The 24230-nt window shown below is 33.1% G+C and overlaps 2 protein-coding genes across 3 annotated transcripts in view; one reads left to right on the top strand and one right to left on the bottom strand.

Annotated features, from left to right (window-relative positions):
• LOC125837375 (probable protein phosphatase 2C 10) overlaps positions 1-24230 on the top strand; it is a 1808044-nt gene that overhangs the window by 1243558 nt on the left and 540256 nt on the right. The window lies entirely within an intron of this gene.
• LOC125837393 (annexin-like protein RJ4) lies at positions 17913-19767 on the bottom strand. The gene is made up of 5 exons (XM_049516527.1): positions 19677-19767; positions 18876-19243; positions 18584-18796; positions 18403-18504; positions 17913-18332 (listed from the first exon to the last, which is right to left on the bottom strand). The coding sequence occupies exons 1-5, from the start codon at positions 19747-19749 to the stop codon at positions 18129-18131; spliced, it is 960 nt and encodes a 319-aa protein (XP_049372484.1). The 5' UTR covers positions 19750-19767; the 3' UTR covers positions 17913-18128.

Genomic DNA, 24230 nt, shown 5'->3' with positions numbered 1-24230 from the left:
ATATTCTTTTAGAGTTTACCATTATATGTCATCTTACTTGTATAAACACAACCTGATTGTATAGTTTTATGAATTCAGACATACCAGAAGAAAATTTTCTATATTGTTCTTCATTTATTCTTTCATCTTGAGGACTCGAAAACTGGATAACTCGAAGAGATGTGCCAATACTAACGTCAACCTGGATGTTCAATTCTTTCTGGTCACTAGTGGCATTGCATTTATAAGTTGGCCATATGATATTAATGGTGGAGCCAAGTTGAAAAAATCATAGTAGATGCAAATAGTATTTGTTGACTTTTTCAAATATCTTAAACTTAGTTTCTCGGTACGTGCTCCGCGTGTGTAACCCATATTAATGAATATATTATTCTAAAAAAATTAAATATTATTATATAATGTGATTTGAATTCTTTTATTAAAAAAAAATATGTCTAATTGTGGTTTCCTACTTCGTCTCACTATAATTGTGACACTTCAACTTCACGACATCCAATTAAATGCACCGGAATAATGATATGAGAATTTAATAAAATAAACTTTGTTTATAAGTCAAAACATGAGCTTGTAAAGCAAACGGGAAAAGACAACAACTAGTCAAATTAAATTTTCTGATAGTGTTAAAAGTTTCTTCATTTTTTGGTAGAATAGTGTTAGAAGATCAAAAGATTGTATGAATTTAATCCTCTGCAAATCGTAATGCAATATTAATGTTTCTTCAATTATAAGCTTGATAGGAGATTATTTACTTTTTGTACCAAAAATGTTGTATGATTAATTTGACCGAAAGGAAAAAAGTCTTTCAACTTTTAATGAATCTCCTGATAATTATAATGATTGTATTCAAAATATTATATTAGATTTTTATCCACAAGCACTTACAAATAATTATTTAATTATAAATATTAAAAATTAAGGTGAAAAAAGTCTTATTATTTAATTTATAGTTTGAAAATTAGAATATTTATGAACACTATTAATGTTTTATATAGAATTTAATTGTTTCTTCATACATGACTTATTCATCATTAATCTAATGCTATATGTCTCACCTTCTTCTTCTTTTTTCAAAAAAAAAAGAGTAGCCATTCTATTGAATTCATTCTTAAAGGTTAAAGTTAATATACATGTAAAATTAAAAGTACAAAGAACAAAAAAAGAAAAAAAGAAGAAAGAAACACAAGACCAAGACAATTAGGCATTCTATAATGAACTCTAACAAATAGTCTACATTTGAGCATACAAAGAAACTGAAATTAAAGCAAGTTGCTAAGAAAGTAACAATTCAATTATATAAAGAGAGATAGAAAAGTTTGATTTTGATTCTTGATAATACATAAAAGTATAAAACTAACACATCAAGCTCAATATTTTAGTAATTGAATTTTTGTCTATCCCCATAATTGTTTAAGGGATACCTAACAACTTTCACCATAAATTGTTACATTATTTCACCAGTTTAATTAGAGCTCCTACATACAACAATTATAGGAGTAGTAAAAAAAATCTTTCTTGAAAAGGTAAAATTTATAGGACAAGAGTTGCAGTAACATGCAAAGTCTTGTGAAAATTTGAAAGGTCAAATACTATTAAAACAAATATATATATATATATATATATATAATAAAACATGAAAATAAACTTAAAAAGATACATGTATCTACTTTAATATCTTGTCTTTAAAGAATAATTACTTATTTGTATTCTTTAATTTATGTGAGAAATTTAAAAGGTCAAGATTAAGAATTGAGAATAAAAAATATTAAATATATGAGAATTATAAATTTTAGCTCTTAAGTGATGATGCATGCGAAAAAATTTAATGTAATTAATTATTTTCTGAAAAAAATTAGAAGACATGCATTTTAGAAAAGGTAACTGAACAATTATTAACAAAATTAGTATTCAGTGAACTTAATTGCAATGTGAACGTTACATGAATAACATGGATAATTAGAAGTTTTTATTATATTTTGATATAAAGTAGAGGCAAAATAGTAATCCAATTTTAAAGATAGGAAGAACTTTCCACCTTTAATAATATATGTTTAATAATTAATTTTAATTTTAATAATATATAATGAGATGATGATGAGATATGATATGGTGTCTCGTGTAGCAATATACAAGATCAAAGTCCATCAAACTAATAATCCATTGGAGTATGTAAGATGTGTGGAATAATGTAACAGACCTAGATCAACTTAATGATGGATCCAATTGACAGTGGCTTCACATTGAATGTATGTTTTGTGTAGTGATTTAGTAGTCAAACTCCATTTAATGATCCACCGGAGTATGGAATAAGTTGACACTAGGAGATACGACCGGTGCATAATGTTACGGACCGGGTCCATTTAGTGATGGATCCAATTGAGAATGGATTGGATCCATGTCATGCATTTGTGTCTCCTTGTGTCCTTGAAGCTTGCGAATTTTATTCGCATCCACCAATTGCACTAATACATATAACTTATGGGTATCCATTAATTGTTGTCTCCTTAAAGTATATAAGAGTGTAGGAACCTCTAAAAAGTTCATTTAAAAGAATGATTTTTGGTATGAAGAAAAATATTTTTCAAATGAACTTATTTTCCTCTTTATTAAAAAAAAAAAAGGCTTCCATATATAAAGTAAGGGAAATTTTTTTAAAACATTCCTTAATCAAGGAAAATATTTTTCAAAACATTCTTTGAATCTTACCATCCGAAAGGGGTTCAAACCTAGACCTGATTTCCCCCACCAAAGACCTGAATTTTGACCTCTATACCTCGACTCAGGACCATTCATTTTTCAGAAAAATATAAAAATATTTATCTTCATACCAAAAGAAAATAAGAATTAAAAAAAATTATAATGTGGAAGTACTTATTTTTTTACATAATAAGAAATAATGGATATTCACAATATTGAATTTACCCATTTTTATCCATATCAAATATGGATTGGGCCAGATATTTTCTCCATTTCACCTAATTCATTTTCAATCGCCCGTCGAGTTCGACGAATTCTTTTAGTGAAGACCAGAAAATGGCATTAGTGACCCTACAGAGAAAATGTATATTGCCTTTAATGAGTGTGCAAGAAATGTCAACCTGAAATTTAAGTCTTGGTCTTTCTGATTAGTACTAGTGGTTAGGGGTGGGGGCCTGGTACGATATTGACAAGTTTGATTCAATATTTTTCATTTAAGGTTCTATAAATATTATATCATGTTCTGTAACATAATACATTCAAAAATAATTTAAGTATAAGTTGATAAAAGAGACTTGCTAGAACGATAAGACTCGTGAAATGCTCATACCTTCCTCTCCGTCAACAAAATTCATTATCCATTCTTTTATTTTCACGGATAAAAAAATGAAGAGACATTTTCTTTTAATTAGAGATTCAAAAAGATGACTTGAAACAACAAAACACAATTTCTAGTGACGACTCTGAACAAATAAAATAATTATTTTTCAATATTGTCACTTTAATTTTAAAAACCCGACAAAAAAAAAAGGAATGCTCCTATGAAGGAAACTGTATATACATGAAAGGGGTCCTCAGGCCAAAGGACATATGATTCGCATGCAACCTAACTAACAGATAAGTTCATTCATAACAACTATACATATGAATATTACATGAATTTTCTTTACTAGAATTTGAGGAAAAATAAAATACTATATATATATATATATATTACTTACTTTGAGTATGTATAAGACTTTGAACACTACTTGAGAGTGAAGGCGCAGTGGTAAATGGTGCTCAAAGTCACCATGATGTCGCAGATTTGATTCGTGAATGTTTATTTTACCACACTTTTTCATCACTTTTGCAACACTGCCCAACTCCGATTGTCTATTGGCATTTCTTCGAAAAAATAAATAAGAAAATTGGATAATAAATAAATTAATCTTTAATCAAAGTTTTCAAACATAAATTTAGCCTCCTGTCATCGCCACTAAAGCTTTGGTTTGAAACTTTGACCATTGCAGATTCAGAAATACAATATCAATTGTACACTAAATAATTTGCTACTTTAATCTTTTAAAAGAAAAACATTTTATCCTATTGCTAATGAATTTATGGCAAAATATTTTTAAAAATGAAACCTTGTCGAATAAAATTGCAATGATATCTAAATGAGTGTAATCAAATTAAGAAGCTTGGGCCACATATGCGATACATCGCGTGGCGAGCTTGTAAGACCCTCAAATCAATGGTGTTCTCCCATACACTATAACAAAAAGAGCTTTTAGCGACAACCAATATGCATATTAATAAAGAGGGTTAAACTCTTTATATGTATCAGTTAATTGCCACTAGATTCAATGTCTCTATAGGCTTAAGTGACATTTACAAAGACTGCTAAAATGTAAGTTTCACTAGTAATTGCCTCTCAAAAAATATATTTAGCGGTAATGAAGCTATTGTCGTTAATTAATTGCAACTAAAGATCATTTTTGGTGTAGTGATACCTTCCTTTCGCTCCATATATATGCAACTTCATATGACACTTTTACAAGGTCAGCAAGTACTCCTGGGCTTCACAACACATTAAACAACTCCTCAACATCCTCGTACAATAAGTAAAATTTGAACTCACCACTTTTAATCACCCCCATGTGTTCTTACCAGAATCATGCTTAGAATGCTCATATGAGCTCACAGATGATGAAAAAGGAAAAGAATACCTTGTCTATTAAAAATCATAGAAATCTCTTACTTAAATTCCTTCTAAATCTATGTTTGATTGTGTACAAAACCGAACCGACACTACTAAAAAACTGCTAAAAAATGACGGAAGTAAAAGTGACGAATGGCGTCGCTCCAAAAAGCGACGCCATTAGCCACATTGTCCGTCGCTTTTTAATAAAAATAAATTTCTTTAAATGTTTTTAAAAAAAACATGGACGGCATCGCTTAGTCCGTCGCTTTTTTTTGCGGATTTTTGCGCCAAATATATATATAATCAATAATTAATTATTTTATATAGATAGCGACGCAGTCCGTCGCTTTTTATTAAAAATAATTATTTATAAATTATTAAAAGGGGCCACGCCGTCCGTCGCTTTTTATTAATTTTAATTGTTTAATTATTTTTTAAATACGCGACGGACATCATCTTTATGTCTGTCGCTTCTTGGTCAAAATGTCTGGTCAAATATTTTAAGAAAGCGACGGACAGTGTCTCTTAGTCCGTCGCTTTTTGGTCAAAATGTTGGTCAAATTTTTTTTATAAAAAGCAACAGACATAGAGACGTTGTCCGTCACTTTCTTTAAAATATTTGCACCAGCAGACGCGATTTTCCCCAATTTTCCATCTCTCTTCCTTCTCTCTTCTCTTCCTCTCTCTCGACACCGACAACAATGCCGACGCTGCCCGTCGCCACTTCGCACTACACCGCTGCCCACGCAGCCGCTTCCCACCGCCGACCCCGACCCCGGCCCCACTGTCCTTCTCCTTTAATTCAAGGTTAGGGTTCATAATATTATTTTTAATATCTTTCAATTTGAGTATTGAATTTATTAATTAGTGTATTGAATTAGTTTTTTATTGATTGTTAGTTAGTAAGTGAATGATTTAGGGTTTTTGAATTTGTTTTTTATTGAATTGTTATAAGTTTGATTGATTGTTAGTTAGTTAGTGAATCATTTAGGGTTTTTTTTTTTAGTTAGGATTGATTGATTATTATAAGTTAGTGGAGTGTTAATCTAGATGAATTGAAGTTAGATTTAGAACTTGATTTTGAAATTTGATGAATTGAAGTTAGATTTTAGGAATAATGTGTTTGTTTAGGATAAGTACCAACACTAGTTATCCTATTGATGACAAAATTGATTTTCTTGCAAGATCGACTTGTGTCCATCTAGTGTTGATATTAAGCTTTAATTTAGGAATAATGTGTTTGTTTAGCATAAGTATCAACACTAGTTGATCCTATTGATGACAAAATTGATTTTCTTACAAGATCGATTTGTGTCCATCTAGTGTTGACACTTAGCTTTAAATTTAGAAATAATATATTTGTTAAGAATAAGTATCAACACTAGTTGATCCTATTGATGACAAAATTGATTTTCTTGCAAGATCGATTTGTGTCCATCTAGTGTTGACACTTGGCTTTAAATTTAGAAATAATATATTTGTTAAGCATAAGTACCAACACTAGTTGATCCTATTGATGACAAAATTGATTTTCTTGCAAGATTGATTTGTGTCCATCTAGTGTTGACACTTAGCTTTAAAAAGTTGTTAAAGTTAAAAAGTTGTTAAGTTGTTTAAATAAGTTAAATTAAATAATGTGGTTTTGTTGATGGATTTAGTTGTTGGAATTAAGTCAAAACTAAACTAGTTCATGTTAAAAAGTTGTTAAGTTGTTTAAATAAGTTCAAATAAATAATGTGGTTTAGTTGGTGAGTTTAGTTGTTGGAATTAAGTCAAGACTAAACTAGTTAAAGTTGTTAAGTTGTGTAAATAAGTTCAAATAAATAATGTGGTTTAGTTGGTGGATTTAGTTGTTGGAATTAAGTCAAAATTAAACTAGTTAAAGTTGTTAAGTTGTTTAAATAAGTTAAATTAAATAATGTGGTTTTGTTGATGGATTATTTGTTGAAATTAAGTCAATACTAAACTAGTTAAAGTTAAAAAGTTGTTAAGTTGTTAAGTTGTTAAAATAAGTTAAATTAAATAATGTGGTTTTGTTGATGGATTTAGTTGTTGGAATTAAGTCAAAACTAAACTAGTTCAAGTTAAAAAGTTGTTAAGTTGTTTAAATATGTTCAAATAAATAATGTGGTTTAGCTGGTGAATTTAGTTGTTGGAATTAAGTCAAAACTAAACTAGTTAAATTTGTTAAGTTGTGTAAATAAGTTCAAATAAATAATGTGGTTTAGTTGGTGGGTTTAGTTGTTGTATTAAGTCAAAACTAAACTAGTTAAAGTTGTTAAGTTGTTTAAATAAGTTAAAATAAATAATGTGATTTAGTTGGTGGATTTAGTTGTTGGAATTAAGTCAATACTAAGCTAGGTAAAGTTAAAAAGTTGTTAAGTTGTTTAAATAAGTTAAAATAAATAATGTGGTTGTAGATTTAGTTGTTGGAATTAAGTCAAAACTAAACTAGTTAAAGTTGTTAAGTTGTGTAAATAAGTTCAAATAAATAATGTGGTTTAGTTGGTGGATTTAGTTGTTGGAATTAAGTCAATACTAAACTAGTTAAAGTTAAAAAATTGTTAAGTTGTTTAAATAAGTTAAAATAAATAATGTGGTTTAGTTGGTGGATTTAGTTGTTGGAATTAAGTCAAAACTAATTGAATATCTATATCTTGGAGTTAGCTAGACTAAACAGGCTAAGAAGAAGAAGTCTAGGAGACCCATAATCCTGAGGATATTGTAGGATCTATTACTTCTGCGCCAGAGCGTATCAGTTATGATACTCATTTATTTTTTGTTCTGTTTGGTACGGCGGATCCTCGGCAATATTATCATAATTACCGTTGACCAGTCGGTGCTTCCTCTACTTCACAGAAATTTCCTTCACGACGCTACGAGGACCTACCTTTACAGGCTATTCGTCGAGCACGACCCTTATCGGCAGGTACTCCATCTCCCATAGGTACATCTCCTCAGTTATCTATCATGAGGATTGGAGATTCTAGTAGCGAGCAGTCAAATGCTATGGTCGGTACGCCTCCATTGACTCAGCGTTTTGTGCATCCTGATGTATCACCTTCGTCTACAGCTACACCTAGTGCTACAACAAATGATATGATGCCTGCTCTAGCTCCTGGCCAGAAGGACAGACTTGGTAGAGTCATGATTGAGCCGGATGGATCATCGTAAGTTTGTTTTGTTATCTATTTGTTAGTTTATTTTATTTATTTCTTATACTTTAATATAATTTTGCATGTGGCATCATGCAAAGGATGTTGCCCGGGCTTTAAAAGACTGTGTTAGAAGACTCTATACACAGGCTTATCACTCTTGGAGCGAGATTCCAAACAGTATACGTCAGGCACTGTTTAATAACTTTAAGGTATATATTTTTTCGTTAAGTTTAGTATACTTTACTTTTTTTTACTATCGATCTAATTAACTTTATTCAAAAAAATTTCAGACTATGTGTACTTGGGAGTCGAGATACAATTTGGTCATTGGGACCACATTTGAGAGGAAGGCATCTGCGAGACTGTCTAGCTAGCTAAAGAACGTTCGGGATAGTGGTGAACGTCCCGATTGGATGTTGCCTCATGTTTTTGATGAATTGGGTCAGTATTGGAACACAGACAAGTTTAAGGCAATATCAGAACAAACCAAAAGGCAAGAGGCAGTCTTAAGGGTGGCTCGTTGCACACCGGAGGTGCAAAGACCGTTGGAACAATTGCACGAGAGATGGTAAGTTCTAATTCAAACTTATAAATAAATAATTAGTTGATTCATATATATTGTTATAAATTTCAGTTTTTATTTATAGGAAAAAGAATTGGGACTCACTCCCATTGAACTGGAGGTTTTCAAGAAGACTCATGTTAGGAAGAAAGAAAATGAGTCGGATTCGGATGTGTGGGTGGAGGAAAGGACCGAACGAACTTTTGTAAGTTATTTAATATGAATAATATATATTAATAGTGAATATATTTATGATATGTATAAATATTGATGTCAATTTTTATATTTAATATGCAGAATGAGTTTCAGCAGTACGTCGCTGAGAATCTACATAGTTCGGTTCAATTGCCACCTGAACTTTCCACCCAGATTTGGAAAGAAAAAATGGTAGGGGGACACACAAGGGTAGAGTCTATGGTCTAGGCTCTCGAAACGATGTAAGACGACTCCAGTCAGGCTTAGAAGGAAGTGGATCGTCACATCAAGCCGAGGAACTTGACAGTGTTTAGATTGTTGCTATGTCGGCTCAAATAGCTAAACTTAGAGTGGCACTGACAGAGTCAGAGCGGAGAAGAATAGCTGAACAAGAAAGCATGAGTGAGACCGTTCAGCAAATCAAAGACAAGTGATGAACTTCGCTCGTCGACCTACTACTTCGGCTCTCAATGACACCGACGACGAGAGTGATGAGGATGATTATGTAGAACCCACTCCCTAGTTTAGATCTCTGGACATTTATGAACTTTTTGAAATTTTGAAACGAATTTTGAAAGACTTTATAAGTCTTTAATTTGTGATTTAGATACTTTTGAATGTTATTTTAAGTTTGATGTATTATGTTTTGTTTAGATTGTTTATAATTGTATGCGTTTGATTGGGCTGAATAGTGTAAAATTGAATTGAATTGCATTTGCAGATGGGGAGCATCAAAAATATTGCATGAAAAGCGACGGACAGCGTGGTTTTGTCCATCGCTTTTCTGGGTTTTATTTTGTTTAAAACCCAGAAAAGGGACGGACAACGTGGTTTTGTCCGTCGTTTTTTAGGGATTTTCAAAAATAAAATTTCCAGAAAAACAACAGACTGCGTCGCCTTTTAGAAATAAAAAAAATTAAAATTAAGCGACGGAGTCCATCGCTTTTGTTAAAAAAATAGTCAAAAAGCGACGCAGTCCGTCGCTTTTTAGCGATGCAGTCCATCGCTTTTTGAAAAGTGTCGACCTAAAAAGTGACGGAGGTGATTGCATCGCTTTTCCGTCGATTTAGACCAAAAAAAGCAATGCAATCCGTCGCTTTTGGCAGTCATTTGTTGACAGTTTTTTAGTAGTGCGAAAATTGAAAACCAAACCAAACCGCAAATCGAGTCAAACCGGAAAAAAAAAATCCGACTAGTGGTTTGGTTTGACTTGGTTTGGTATTGAAAAAAAACACCCGACTATATTTGGGTTGGTTTGGTTTTAACTAAAAAAAACCAACCCGAGACCAAACCAATCCGACATTATATATATAATTTTAATATTTTATTTTATACATAAAAATATTTACTTTAATATAATATTTAAATATTTCATATAATTTTTGATAGTTTTTTATCTTTTAATATATTATTTCAAGTTTGGAACTTAGAATTCTGAATGGTCCTATAAAGATTATAGTCCACAAATGTTGGTAATTATAATAAAGCTTAAATCAAAATCAAATTAATACTAATGCAAAAAGAAAATCAATTCAACACTAAGAATGACAATAATATTGAATATTTGTTCTTTAGTTTTATATTGGTTTAGACAATTAAAATATATAATCTAATTTTAATTTCCATTAATATTTAGTCATGTAACTTGTTGACACCCAATTTTGACCGACCTTTAACCCTTTTTGGTAATGTTATCCGATTAAATACGTATTTTAAAATATATATTGAGTTCTAAAATTTTAGGCTATTTTTTTCTAAAAAATGTGCATTTTAGCATGCGTGGTTTAAAAAATTATCGTAAATATTATTAAAATATTTTAAAAATTATTAGTAAAACTCAAAGTAATTATTTTATTCAAATGTTTTAAATTTAAGTAATTTTAATTATAATTTTTTAGTATCTAAATTGGATAGCATTCCTTTTAAGTTTCCTCAAAATCATTTAAATGTTAGCCTATTCTATTCAAATTTCTTTCAATTTTAGCCACCTCAATTTCAATTTTATGTCAAGTATAGCCATACTTTCATTTCAATTCTAGCCATTTTATTACAAATTTGGCCATTCCAATTCTCAATCTAATTTTCAGAATTTTAATTCCCTTTAATCTCATCCGTCCATCTTTTAAGTTAAATCCTAGCCGCTTATCTAATTCTAATTCAATGGATGAGATCAACTCCAGCGAACAGCACCAGCGCAGGCAGCAGCTCTGACAGGCGACCTCCGATCAACAAGCATCTACTGGCGAAGAGAGCAGCAGCAACCAGCAAAGAGAACAACCAGCAGTCCGGCGAAAATCTCCAGCTCCGTCCAGGGAGTTCCGTGACAGCAACATCAATAGCAACAGCCGCCAGCGGAAAACACAGCAACGAGGCAGCAGCGCCGCCTCTGCTCCCCTCTTCTCCGGCAAATCTCGAGGAGTTCAACAGCAACAAGCATTATGGTCACTCTTCGACAAGAGTTCTAGAGGTTAAACACTTCATTTTAATTTTCGTCGATTTTTGAAGTGCTGTTCGGAGAGACAGATCTGTCCCGTTTGCCATTGTTCTGGATAAATTCGTATTTGAGTTATGCTTAAATCTTGCCTCAATAGTTCAAGTGTTAATACAATATGTTCTTATGTGAAATAATTTTTAATTAGCAGTTGGTTAAGTTTGGTTAATAGGTGACATATTGATCTCTTCCGGTGGTGCTAATTTGTTAAATGATTATTTGAATTGCTCAATAGCTCTTTGCTGTCTGAACCTTGATTTGTGGTTTGCTTTAAAAAAAAAAATTCTTTAATTTTGATTTGATCTTTGCATATTGTTCCTCTCTTGATTGTTATCTTGTGAAATCTAGCTTGCTTAATTATAATTTGATAATGGAGCAATGTGATTATAAAGTTTATTTTAGTAATTCAATATATTTGATTCTGTGATTTTTTTTTATAATTGTCGGTATATTATTACTTATGGTTATTCTTGATGTTTATATGGTAGAGTATGCTTAATTTGATATGATAAATTTTATATGGTAAGGTATTGCTCATTTGGTGAGATTTGACAGATTTCTTATTTGTTTATATTTGGTAAAAGATAAAATAAAAATAAAGATTGATTTTGCTTCCATTATGATTAAGGAAAAAACAATAGTAACTGATCCCCAGAATTATTCCCTTCCTTAGATTTTTAGCTGTCAATCTGTATATTTTATTGGTATGATGAATATCCTTAATTGATTTCCTTGTCTTAGTTAGATTTTAAAATGATTTTACTTGATTATATTTGGTAATGTTTTATTTAATTGGACTCTCTTAGTAAGGAAACAATTTCCCCATAATTGTTGTTAATTGATTCTTATCCTTAAAAATCATGCTCTCTCCTCTATTATAAAAGAAGATCTTTGTTTCATTCCTTACTCATGTTTTTATGCTTGAACACTCCAACACTTTTACTTATGCTTATACACTTTAGCAATAAGAACAACTAAGACACTACACATGGTTGAATACTCTCATACCACTCAGACATCTACATTGCTCTTACTTGAATAAAAAAAAAAAAAAAAAAAAAAAATAAAAAAAAAAAATAAAAAAAAAATAAATATATATATATATATGTTGCTTTTTACTTTTTTTAAAATAGAATGAAGTTTTCCGGTAAACATTAAAGCTTCTCTATACTTGCTATTTTGCTGTGTACGGGTTGAAAGTCGGATTAAGAGGTCTTCATTGTTGATATTTTTTGTCTGCCTAATTGGTTAGTAATCTTATTTAGCGTTTATATTATTTTGCATCCATACCTCTATGTAAGTTTGTAATGGTAAAGGAAGCATCCGGATTAGTTTTCGTTCTTCCCTCTCTCCATGTGCGATAATGTCTATGGTTATTATTTGTTTGTTTTGACAATTTTATGAATGTTGTTTATATGTATGAAAGTAATTTGTTGCTATGAATATTTGATGTTACGATTATTTTGCCACTATATATATGTGTTACATTATCCCTTTTAGCAGGTTTTGAACTTAGAGTTCAAGGTGTTGAAGAGTCTCCTAGAAGAGAATTCCAAACGGAGCTATTATACTTATTTTAATGTCGTATATGTTATTCGTTTGTTCTTTATTTTGGCTTGTAATATTGTGTACAACTCTAACACTATCTCTCTATATGTGATATAACTTGGGGAATCGTCTAAGGGGAGAGGGATTTTACGTGATACTTGTTTATTTACTTATCGTAACTTAATTGTGTTGGCAAGCGTGCTTATAGGATTGTGTTTTGTTTAATAGTTTCATAATTTAAGAAATCGATTTTAGATCTAACTAAAAAAAAAAGTTATTCTTGCTTGATCACTTGTTTAAACTCATCTAATTAATACTAAAAATGATTTGTTTAAGTGCTAATTAATTGTCATTTGCATGTCACCTTTAGTATGTAATACTAATAAATAAAATCAACCTCATAATTAATTAGTTTTAAATGTCGTTTCTGCAAATTCAATATTCATGCATATTAAGGCTAACAATCTAGTAGAAATCATGACGTAGCTTGTTTATAGCGATGTTGATATCATGCTCATATAGAATTTAGTCAAAATTAATTAGTCTAATCAATCACTCCCTAATAGCTTTGTATGTTAATTGGTTAAAATAATCTTAGCATGTTAATTAGTTAACTAAATACTTGTTAATCACAACACCATAATCAGATCTTATTTGCTTACGTATGTTAAAATTAATCTAGCATGTGCACACTTAGATACCATGCCCGTAGGAGTGCGCATCTTTAAATATGTCATTTGGGTGTAGAGATCATGCCTATAGGATGTACATCTAGTTTTATTCTTTGTTCAAAAATTACATCAATAAGATTAATTGAATCAGTTTATTCTAATCATTTTGAACATGTTAAACAATTGAAATAAATATTCTGTGTACTTTTTGCTCAATGTTAAATGATTCCTGCAACAAATTATTTCCTTACCAGTCAAATAAATCAAGCATGTTAAAATTCGGTTTAAATCCTATGCCCTGATTAAATTTGCCACTGTTTATTTTTTTATTCAATATTTCTGCCCACATTTTTATATTTAAACCAAATATGTAATTAATCAGTGTCTGCACTTTAATTATTTTTCTGCCAATTAAAACAAATCAGTTAATGACTTTTCTTATCTTGGTATTAATTTTTGCATTTGCTACTTTAAACACATGCTGCCCTAATTCAAATCTGCTCTACAATATTTCCTGCGTCTTGGTCATTGTTATGCCACTCATGTAAAATCATCTAAACTGCTTTCTGCACTCGAAATAATTTTATGCCCCTTTAAGATCAATTAATGATATGTGTTTTGTATGCTCACACACTTGGTATGAGACTTTTCACTATTTACTTGTGTTTGCTAGCATGTCTAATAAAATTTAGAGGCCAACTTGAGACCATATGTGCTAAATGCTCGTTCTTATTTGTTTGACTTGGTGTCTAGGTGGGCCTATTAGAAACATATATTTTATCTTTATCTAAATCCACCCTAATAGCAGTCTAATGCCTCTTGGACCTTAAGTGGGTACGATAGGCACCTTGTAGAGACGAAAAGCATGCGGTGGTGGGGTAGGGGTAGTTTAGGCCCTATGGAAATGATGACATCGACTCAAGCTTAAAGAGACAAACTTTGGTTTTGTTTGTCCCTACACGGAAGCCTATCGAAACACTAAAGAAAAGTCGAGTGCTAAAGTCCTTCAGAGTCTCCCTTTCCTTAGTCCCTTTATTTGTTTAATATTATATTTGTTTGGGGTAGTTTAAATAAAAATTAAAAAAATAAAAAATTATTTATTCTATTTGATTGTGCAATTTCTGTCTCCTCGCTCCTCTTTTATTAATTGTTCAAATATTTATTTCTCGTTTATTACATCACCTAGTCATCATGCTAATTAAATAAAATAATAAATGAAGTGACTATAATTGCTACTTGTAACCCCCATATATTGCATGAGATACGGCCGGGACCCACATTTGTGGACCTCGAGGGATGCCTAACACCTTCCCCTCGAGATAATTTGAACCCTTACCCGATCTCTGGTTCGTTGACCTTAGCTAGACTTAGTTAGGTTAGATAAGTGCCCTAACGCGCCTTAATTCGTTAGGTGGCGACTCTTCAATCACCCAAAGCCCAAAAGAGTTGTTAGGTCGTGCACCAAAACCCGTTTTGAGAAAAACGGGGCGCGACATAACTTATACTTATTGAACTTATTTTAGCATTATTTAGTACTTTTAAATTATGATCATTTTCATTATGACTTGTTAATTTGCAATATTTTTTTTACGCGATTTCGTTATTATTATTTTTGTTGGATATTTTAGTGTCATTAACCATATCATATTTTGTGTTATTTTTTAAAGAAACACCTTAGATAATTGTATTTTAGTAGGATTAAAGAAATATTTGAAGTACAAGTAAATTATATGTTTGTATGAATACTTTACCGGAAAACCCGAAACACCCCAATAAACCGAAAAATCCGAAAAAACCCGAAGTTGAAAAACATGAGTTTTATTAGTTTGGTTTGATTTATATATTTAAAAATCTGATATAGATAGTTTGGTTTGATATTTGAAAAAACCCGAACCAATCCGGTCATGTACACCCCTAGAGGTTAGCATCATGTGATTAACAGAGGAAATAACCATGCTTAAACTTATTATTAGCTTACCTTGGATATGGAGATGAAGAAATACAAGTTCTATGCTCTTAAGCTCGGGTGTGTTTGGTATGAAAGGAAAATGTTTCTTGGAAAATAAGTTGATTTCTAACTTATTTTCTCATATTTGGTTGGTTAGTGGAAAATTGTTTTCAAGAGTATGATTAGTGAATGAAAGAAATCTTTTTAGAAAATATCTTTTATTTTTTGCTAGAGAATAGAAAATATTTTTTTAGGAAAATAGAGTTTGACCTAGAAATCAACCCCAATAATGAATCTGACACTCGACTCTGACACCTGATCTGGGACCTGACTCCTACTCCCTACACGGGACTCGACATTCGATTGGGACCCGACCCCAACCATGACTTCAATTGGGACACAACCCCAACACCTAACCCATGACATAACCTTGACACTCGACCCCGACACCTAATCCGGGACCTGACTCCTACTCCCTACATGGGACCCGACCCTAACCATGACTCGAATTGGGACACGACCCCAATACCTAACCTATGACATAACCCTGACACTCGACCCCGATACCTGATCCGGGACCTAACTCTTACTCCCTACACATGACTCGACATTTTAAATGGGACCCGACCCTAACTATGACTCGAATTGGGACACGACCCCAACACCTAACCCAGGACATAACCACGACTCCTGACTCGACATTCTAATTGGAATATGATCCCGAGATTAGACCCTGAGACTCAACCTCGACCCAAGACCCGACTCTGACTCTCGACTGTAACATTTGACTCAAGATCCAATTTTGGAATCGAAATATGAATCCGACCTAAGACCCAAGACCTAACCCCAACCTTGATCCGAGAACCCGATCGAGACCCAACCCCGACTCGAGACTCGACCATGACACTAACACCTAACCTGAAACCTGACCCTGAATCCCAACGTGAGACCTAACCTCGACCCAAGACCTAGACACCGACTTCAATCTAAGACCCAGACCCCGACCCCGACCCTGACTCGAGACCCCACCTCGATCCATCCACTTAAACCAAGACCCCACCCTGACCCAAGATTCAACCTTAACACCCTTTCTGGTCCCGACCCTCGGCCTCGACCTTAGACCCGACTCGACCCTGACCCGAGATCCAAGACCCTAATCGTGACACGTAATATAAGACTTGACCCTGACACGACCTCGACCTTGACCCGAGACTCCGACCCTAACTCGAGACCTAACCCAGACTCAAAATATGGCCCCAACTCGAGACCCGGCCTCGATTCGAGAGCCGACTCCGACTTAATACTCGACCCTGACCCAAGACACCGCCCCAACCTAAGACTCGATGCTCACGCAAGACCCCGACGCGAGATCCAACTCCCAACCCCGACTTCCCACTAGAGACCCTACTGTCGAATCTTGATCCAACCTCAACATCGACACTCGACTTCAAATTTTGGTACCCTGATTCTCCACTGACATCTAAATCGAGATCAAATACCAAAACTAAGACTCGATTTCAAATTGGGACCTAACCCTAACATCCGACTCATGACCCAACTTTCGAAACGAGGTCTGACTTCGACATTTGATCCCGATGATTGATTCGAGACCCAAATCAAACACCTGACATGAGCCCCGAGCTCGACTCAATCCGAAACTCAGAAGTTGAGTCTCGATTTGAGGTCAAGAGTCGGATCTCGAATCGAGAATCAGGATTCAGATCCAAGATTAGTATCGAGAATCGATACCCAAGACTTAAGTTATGATGAAAAGTTAGGGGTAAGGTTCAAAATGATTTTGGAAAATGTTTCCTTACTTTTTTGTTTTTTTAAGGAAAGTCGTTTTTCTTTAAATTTGAGGAAAATAAGTTAATTTGGAAAATAGTTTCTAGAACATTTAAGTCAACCAAACATGAGAAAATTGAAAAACATTTTTCTGGAACACATATTTCTTCATACCAAACAGACCTGATTCAGACGGAGGAGGTGGAAAATGAAATAAAAATCAATTTTGCAACTTATATATACCGCAGCCAACGCGCCTTCAACTTGCGGTACCACATGCGAGGACTTTATGTTGGTCCGTATGTGGTGGATGGAATTTCCAGAGTCTCCCTACGTAGGGGGCTTCAACATATGATGGCCGTATGTCAATTGTCATGCATGTGACATGTCTTACAACCCAATCGTATGTTCTTGGAGACTAGACAGTACGTTGTAAAATATGTATAACTTTGTGCTAGAGTCGGATTGACAAGTGATTTATTTCATTGGAAATTAGATTCGTTAGACGTTTAATTTAATAGGTATAGTTTAACCCTTAAATCCTCATATCCTAGGATGTATATACCCTTTTAAAGTTTGTTCTTATGCAAGATCACTTGAAACAATCGTCCAAAATGTAACTTTCAATTTGGCTATTGTACCAAGGCCCTCCAACCTTAGCTTCAAGCTTAGTTTAACACTACATTTGTCAGAGTATACTGGATCCCTAACATTTTTGCTCAATTACAACTTTATCTGGACTTATCCTCCAAAATTTGGATAAATTTGTTGACGTCGAATTAATCTTACACTAGTTTGGGGATATGGGTATGTTACACCTTTAACAAGAATACGATTTGATATCATACATAAAGTCAGGTTAAATGTGTGAATAACTTCTGGCGACAACTTAGATACTTTCCAATTAAAATTGCAAATGACAGAATTAAGTAACATGAATGTTTATTGAGAATTAGATCACACACAAATAAATGGGAAAACAGCAACAACGAGTAGGACGACAAGATATGAATTCATACAATATCCGAGACACACCTCAACGATAGACGATTTTTTTTTATTCAAGAGACACTCTCACACACACCTCAGCTGTTGGCTATATCGATTGATTTACTTTTTGTTTCCTAAGAGAGTGAGGAGGAAATCCATGTAATCCCCAGAAGTGTGCTTCGAGATAGCATGATCAAGACTCACACTGTTCCTCTTGTAGTAAAGCTCTTTGATCACTTCCAAATCCTTCTCTGCCCTGCTCACTATTACCCTTGTCACAGACTCCTCATCTGTCCCTGACTTCATTAAGGCACGCCGAATTACCTGCACCACATCACCATTTGTTTAAAAAAGTAAATAAGTATGTGATATTAGAGCTACGATTGTTAGTTACCTTTTCATAGTATGCCTGAGGGTCATAAGTAATGCAACGGATTGTCGTTCTCAATGCTCCTAAGAAAGCATTAGCTGTCTTTTCGCCATCGTCCCTCAAGTGCTAAAAAGGAAAACTGAGTTAAGACCTTATAAAATGTAGCAAAATTTTTACACAACATTAAATTTTCTTTACACTATACCTTGGTGAGGGAAGAGGTATAATCATCCTTGTAACGGTTTAGGGTTGCTCTGAGTTGAGTCTTGCTCCTTGTGGTAATAATTCTAACAATTTCTTCATGATTAAACTCCTTGCTTTTTATGGCATTGTAAATAATGTCCGCCTCAGATTTGGCTAGCTTTGCATCTATTTCATCACCTGCATATCTATATATGCCAACTACAGAAACCAAAAGCTGAAAAAACAAACAGAATTATACATCACATGAAACAAACAATAGAATACAACAAAAAAATGAAAAATTAGTTACATGCCTTGCGAAGATCACTGGTGCAATGCTGAGCTAAGTCTTCCTCGAGGGAGCGTTTGTAGCGAGCTTGATAGGCACACTTAACAGCCAAAAAGTCTTGAGGAGAATATATACATGACAACTCAATGATGGATGTGTAATCTAGGATAGGTTTTTCTTTTATCGCAACGTGCAATATAACTGCATCCCTCTCTTGTGGATCAAGCATCCATCTGTACACTGCTCTCTCAAAGTGTCCAGACAACTCAGATTCAAGGCGCTTCACAAGATCTTCATTATACATCTCCTCATATGTTTTCCTTATTATCTTCCTCTGACTTGCATTTCTATGCCCGAGTATCGATATTAACGCCTTCTCATCCGTTCCCCATCCTGAATCCAATTAGTACATTAGGAGTCGTTTAGTTTGAATAAATGTTATGATGAGATTAGTTATATTGAGATTTTTTCTTACTTGGTGTTTGGTTTGTTGTATTCAAAATAATATGCATTGCATAAATTTTAAGAACAAGTTATTTGTTTACAAAAATAACCTTTACGAATGTGAAAAGTGAGGTATAAAAATGGTTTAAAGAGATATCTTTGTCATTTATCTATTTTATCCCGGAATAAGTTATCCCGGGATTACTATATCACACCCAAGGGGAGCGATAACTTATCCTGATACTAATTATTAATCCCGGGATAAGTTATCATGCACTTGCCAACCAAACAACAAATTAAGTAACACTATAATTTAATCTCAGTACTAATAATAGCAAGATCATGATGAGATAATTACTATAGAAAAGAACAAGTAAATAACCTTTACAGGCCTTCCTAATAGCCTCTGCATCAGTAACAGGAGAATGCTCTTCAGGGCAAATCAGAGTAGCCATTGCTAATTAATTAATTAATATATACTCAAAACTCTCTTCTTAATTATCGATATATATTGTCTACTTCCTAGCTCTTATTTATACCACTAAAAAGTGTTTTTAATTAATATTGAAAGTAACGACATTACTTATCAATGAAGTACTAGGCCAACTTTTGAATAACAAATGGACAAAATACTTTCACATCTTTTTCATTTTTTAAATTCCACATGGGGCGGAGTTCTCCAGATTACCTTATATGGTTGTATTATAGTTACATTTCCCTCTTTTATATAACTTGATCTTGAGATACTAGAATAGTACTCCCTCCGTCCCACGCCGGCACTTTTCAGATTTTGAGATTCAAACAAGTCCATCTTTGACCGTAAGTTTTTTATATATCTTTTCAACATTTTGAATTATCAATTATTGTGACTTATAGTACTTTTTACGTAGTTTACACATATATAAATTTCATTTCAAAAAAATTGAAGATTCTATGCGCAAATTTCCAATCAAACTTAAATTGTCTGACTCTCGAAAAATGAAAAGTGACACATAAATTAGGAGAGATGGAGTATTTTTTTTTAGCTATACCTACTGTCTTCCTACACCAAACAAAATGTAAATTACGAAATATAAAAACACAGGAAATTTTACCGTGGAAAACTTCTTACTCAAGAGAAAAAGAAAAATCATGATATACCATCGGAAGATTTACCTCAAAAACGACTTCACTAACTCAAGTAATTTTAGGTAACCAACTAATAACTAAAGGGACTCTAAACTTAGTACCTTTCACATCTACAATTAACCTAATTGTAGCTAGCACTTTCAAGACTAATTGATCTAGTTGATATTCGGCTAAAAGTAAATATTTATATTACATTATTGCCTCATATCTTATGCATAATTGTGTTGTTACATTGTTGTCTTAGGTGTTTTAAGTTATTATGAGTTTTATCTGTATAGGAAATGTGTTAGATGAACTCGGTCAAAAAGAGGTTGTTTTAAGCTTAATAAGAGTTTTATGTGTGTAGGATATGTGTTAGATGAACTCGGTCAAAAATAGGTGGTTTTGGCTTCTTTTGAAGGAAAAGAATGACATAACTCGTCTGTAATTATCACCTCGAAATACTGATAGCCCGTGATAGGTGAGGCAAGAAATATTGTCCTTGCGTCCCTAGGTCATATAAAATCCCTACAAAATGTATTCTTAGAGGTGAACACATTATTTTAGAGGCAAAAACACGTCGAGAGGAGAAGCACTAGGCATTCGGCTTAGGGTTCACTTTCTTCCCCTTTTTTACTTGTTCATCATGAAACTATATGTTATGTTCTTAAAAAATTAATATGAGTAGCTAGATTTCCTATTTAGGATTTTAATGGAATCTTTTGTCGGATGAATTCTTGTTACATTTTAATATAATTTAGTTTTTGAATTTCTCTACTTGTTTAACTACGTATTTTTTCCAATTGATTGAATGGTCATCGATTGATTGTGCCAATTATCATGTATTGCTTGAGAAATAATGCATATTTAGGTTATTATTGGATATATGAGAGATCAATACTGCGAGTTTTAAAACAGGTTTAGAGCTAATGAAACTTTGACATGGTCATAGTGGATAGTGAGAAATTGTTAGCTGGAGTAGTTTGAGAGCAGGGGCGGATCTACATAGATTCAAGGGGTGTCACGTGACACTCGAATTTTTTTACTAAAAATGCATATATAATTAAAGGCAAAAGGAGAAAACGTAAATAATATTTATACAGTGACACTAATTAATAAAAACGTACACTTAGCTTAGCTGGTTAGGTGTCTCAATTCTAAGGCATAGGTTGCGTGTTCGATTCTAGATATTGTCATTGCTTTTTATACATTTAAATTTCTTCATTCACCCTTCTTATAGGTTTATTTTTTATATTTTTTTTCCTTTCACTTCTTTCTCACCAATAGAATTAATTAAGAACAATTTACGACACTTAATACTATTAATTTTAAAAATTTATTTTGAATACATTTCAATATAAAAAAAACTCAATAATTTTTTTAAAATATTTCTTTTTAGAAAAGCTATAGTAGTGAGCGCGAATCGTATTTTATTCATATTTTGTTCATTTTTTCAAAAACAAAGATGACGTCACATTATTTTATTTATTGTTTTTCATTTTAAAATGTGGCATCCCTTACAAAAAATTGTGTGTACGCCATTGTTTGAGAGAATGCAAATTATCATGATTGATCAAGATATGCTTATGATAATTTGAGTGCTTACGTTATATAGAGATAGGTATGGCAATGGGGCGGTGCGGGCTGAGCTTAACCCCGCTAAATTTTTAATCCATCCCGCCCCACCCCATATAACATTTTTTTTCATTTTCAACTCGTCCCACCTCGCTCCGCATATTTTTTTTAATATTTTCTTTTTCTAGTTAAGTTTGATACTAAAAACATAATTCATAAAAATAAATTCATTTTTCATTAAGTTGTATTAATTTAATCGGATAGTGACTTAACAATTTATTTTTTAGAGGTCAATTGAAAAACATGTAAGAAATTGTATTATTCTTTATTGAACCATTTCATTAACTATCTTGAATATTTTAGTAGATTTAAAGAAATTATCAAAACAAATAATGTTTAATCCCTCTTATAACATGTAAAAAGTTGAAAATAAGTTTGAACCCACATAAAATCACATATACTAGCCCGTCCTGCATTAGTTTTGAAAAAATTCACTTCAACCCACCCCGCACAACCTTAAACCCACCCCGCCCCGCATAGCCTTAAACCCACCCCCGCATCTATTGACATCCCTATGTACATAATACATTAGCAAGATTATAGATAATGTAGCGAGAAGTATTCCAATAATTGGGAAAAGCATAACTCTTGGCCTCCTTAATCTTGTTTCCAACTTCATCCTAATTAGTTGATAATTTTACTACTTGAATATTTTCCAGTTAAGTAGTTATAAATAAAATATATATACATTCAAAATATGAGATCCAAACACAAAATCTGGTAGTCACATGTACAAAGCTGCTACAATGAGTAAAAATCCCAAAATTGGACAAAGATATACAAAATTGTCTCAAAAGCAAAAGACTAGTCAAAATCTAAAACAGAAAGCGACAAGTTGATCCAAGACGCCATAAGCTCACAATCGCCTCTGAATATCCCTACAACAGGCTCGATATCAATAATAGTGACTGGTGTTTGGACCTGCATCACACAAACAAATGCAGAGTGTAGTATGAGTGCCAAAACAATAGGTACTCAATAGACATCATAGGCCGACTAAGCTTGAAAAGTAAAGAAAATAATGAAAAGTGAGAATTAGCACCAACAAGAGGTCAAATGAGCGGAACAATAACGATGGTCTAATCGAAATGCACACGAGTCTAAGGATGAATAAAATGGAAAGTAAGCAACTAACTATAACTTAATTGGACTCCATAAGCCCGGAAGGTACACTCATGCGCAAGTTAAAGTAATTAACTCGAATGGACCCCCATAAACTCGGCAGGTACACAAAAGAGCTACTACTATAATGAACATGAACTAGTGAATCCAAAATAGATGGGTGCATAACCCGGACCTTGAACCACGACTTGAACACCCGAAGAACCCAATAGAATCATGTCGCCAAGTCTCACTCAGCTGGAGGTAATGTGCCAGAAATCAAACTATGGTTGAAGATAATATGCCCAGACCTTGAATCTGTAGCTATAAAAATGGTATACCCCGACCTTGATCCGCGACTATAACTTTAGTCAGGGAAATATCCCAGTCACCATCAGAAGGCCACCGTGGATCGATGTATAACCCAAAGTTGTCAATGAATCACTCTAAGCCCGAACCACATCCAACTCCGAGACGCAGAACAATGCCCAAAATCATTATCGAATATCTCTGGGCCATAGTATAAGGACATTATAGATAAAAGGTCATGAGATCTGAGTTAGCACCTAGCTAAGATTCGCACTATCAAACCCTCATGTACTACATCTGGTTTATAGAGAGCTAAGTCATCTACAACGACGTTGGAGAATTTCTAAGGCCTATTGGTTCCAAAAGGAAAGTCTAAGTCAATCACTATCCTACACCTAGGCTAAGGTCAATAACAAGCCTTCAATCATATCAAAAACATTATGAAAACCACAAGGCATGTCAAGATCACACAATTAAACGTAGGCATATTAAATTCCCTGAAAAACCCAAAATTAAGGTTGAGGCATGAATTCTAGAAACTAAACATGATTCAACTACAAATCCACCCCAATTCCTATCAATCAACACAAATTCACATTCACAAGCTCAATCTAAAGTTCGATAAGTCGTAGCTACCTCAATGCAGACCGCACACTCCAAATTCACAATTAAGGAGCATAGTACTTTTGAACGGCCTCCGATCACCTCCACACTATCAAAAACATGATCACAACATCAATATGGACGTTAAGGCACTAAAATCGCAACAATTGGAGACGGGCCC

Source organism: Solanum verrucosum, unplaced genomic scaffold (assembly GCF_900185275.1).
Source record: "Solanum verrucosum unplaced genomic scaffold, falcon-dt-bn FXZP01000147.1, whole genome shotgun sequence".
NCBI classification, from domain to species: Eukaryota; Viridiplantae; Streptophyta; class Magnoliopsida; order Solanales; family Solanaceae; genus Solanum; species Solanum verrucosum.
This window is presented reverse-complemented; position numbering and strand designations above follow the sequence as displayed.

Coding starts and splice junctions, on each gene's coding strand:
- LOC125837393 (XM_049516527.1), bottom strand. CDS start 19,749: ATGGCTACTCTGATTTGCCCTGAAGAGCATTCTCCTGTTACTGATGCA. Junction 18,797..18,875: donor GCACCAGTGATCTTCGCAAG/GCATGTAACTAA, acceptor TTGTTTTTTCAG/CTTTTGGTTTCTGTAGTTGG. Junction 18,505..18,583: donor ATACCTCTTCCCTCACCAAG/GTATAGTGTAAA, acceptor TTTCCTTTTTAG/CACTTGAGGGACGATGGCGA.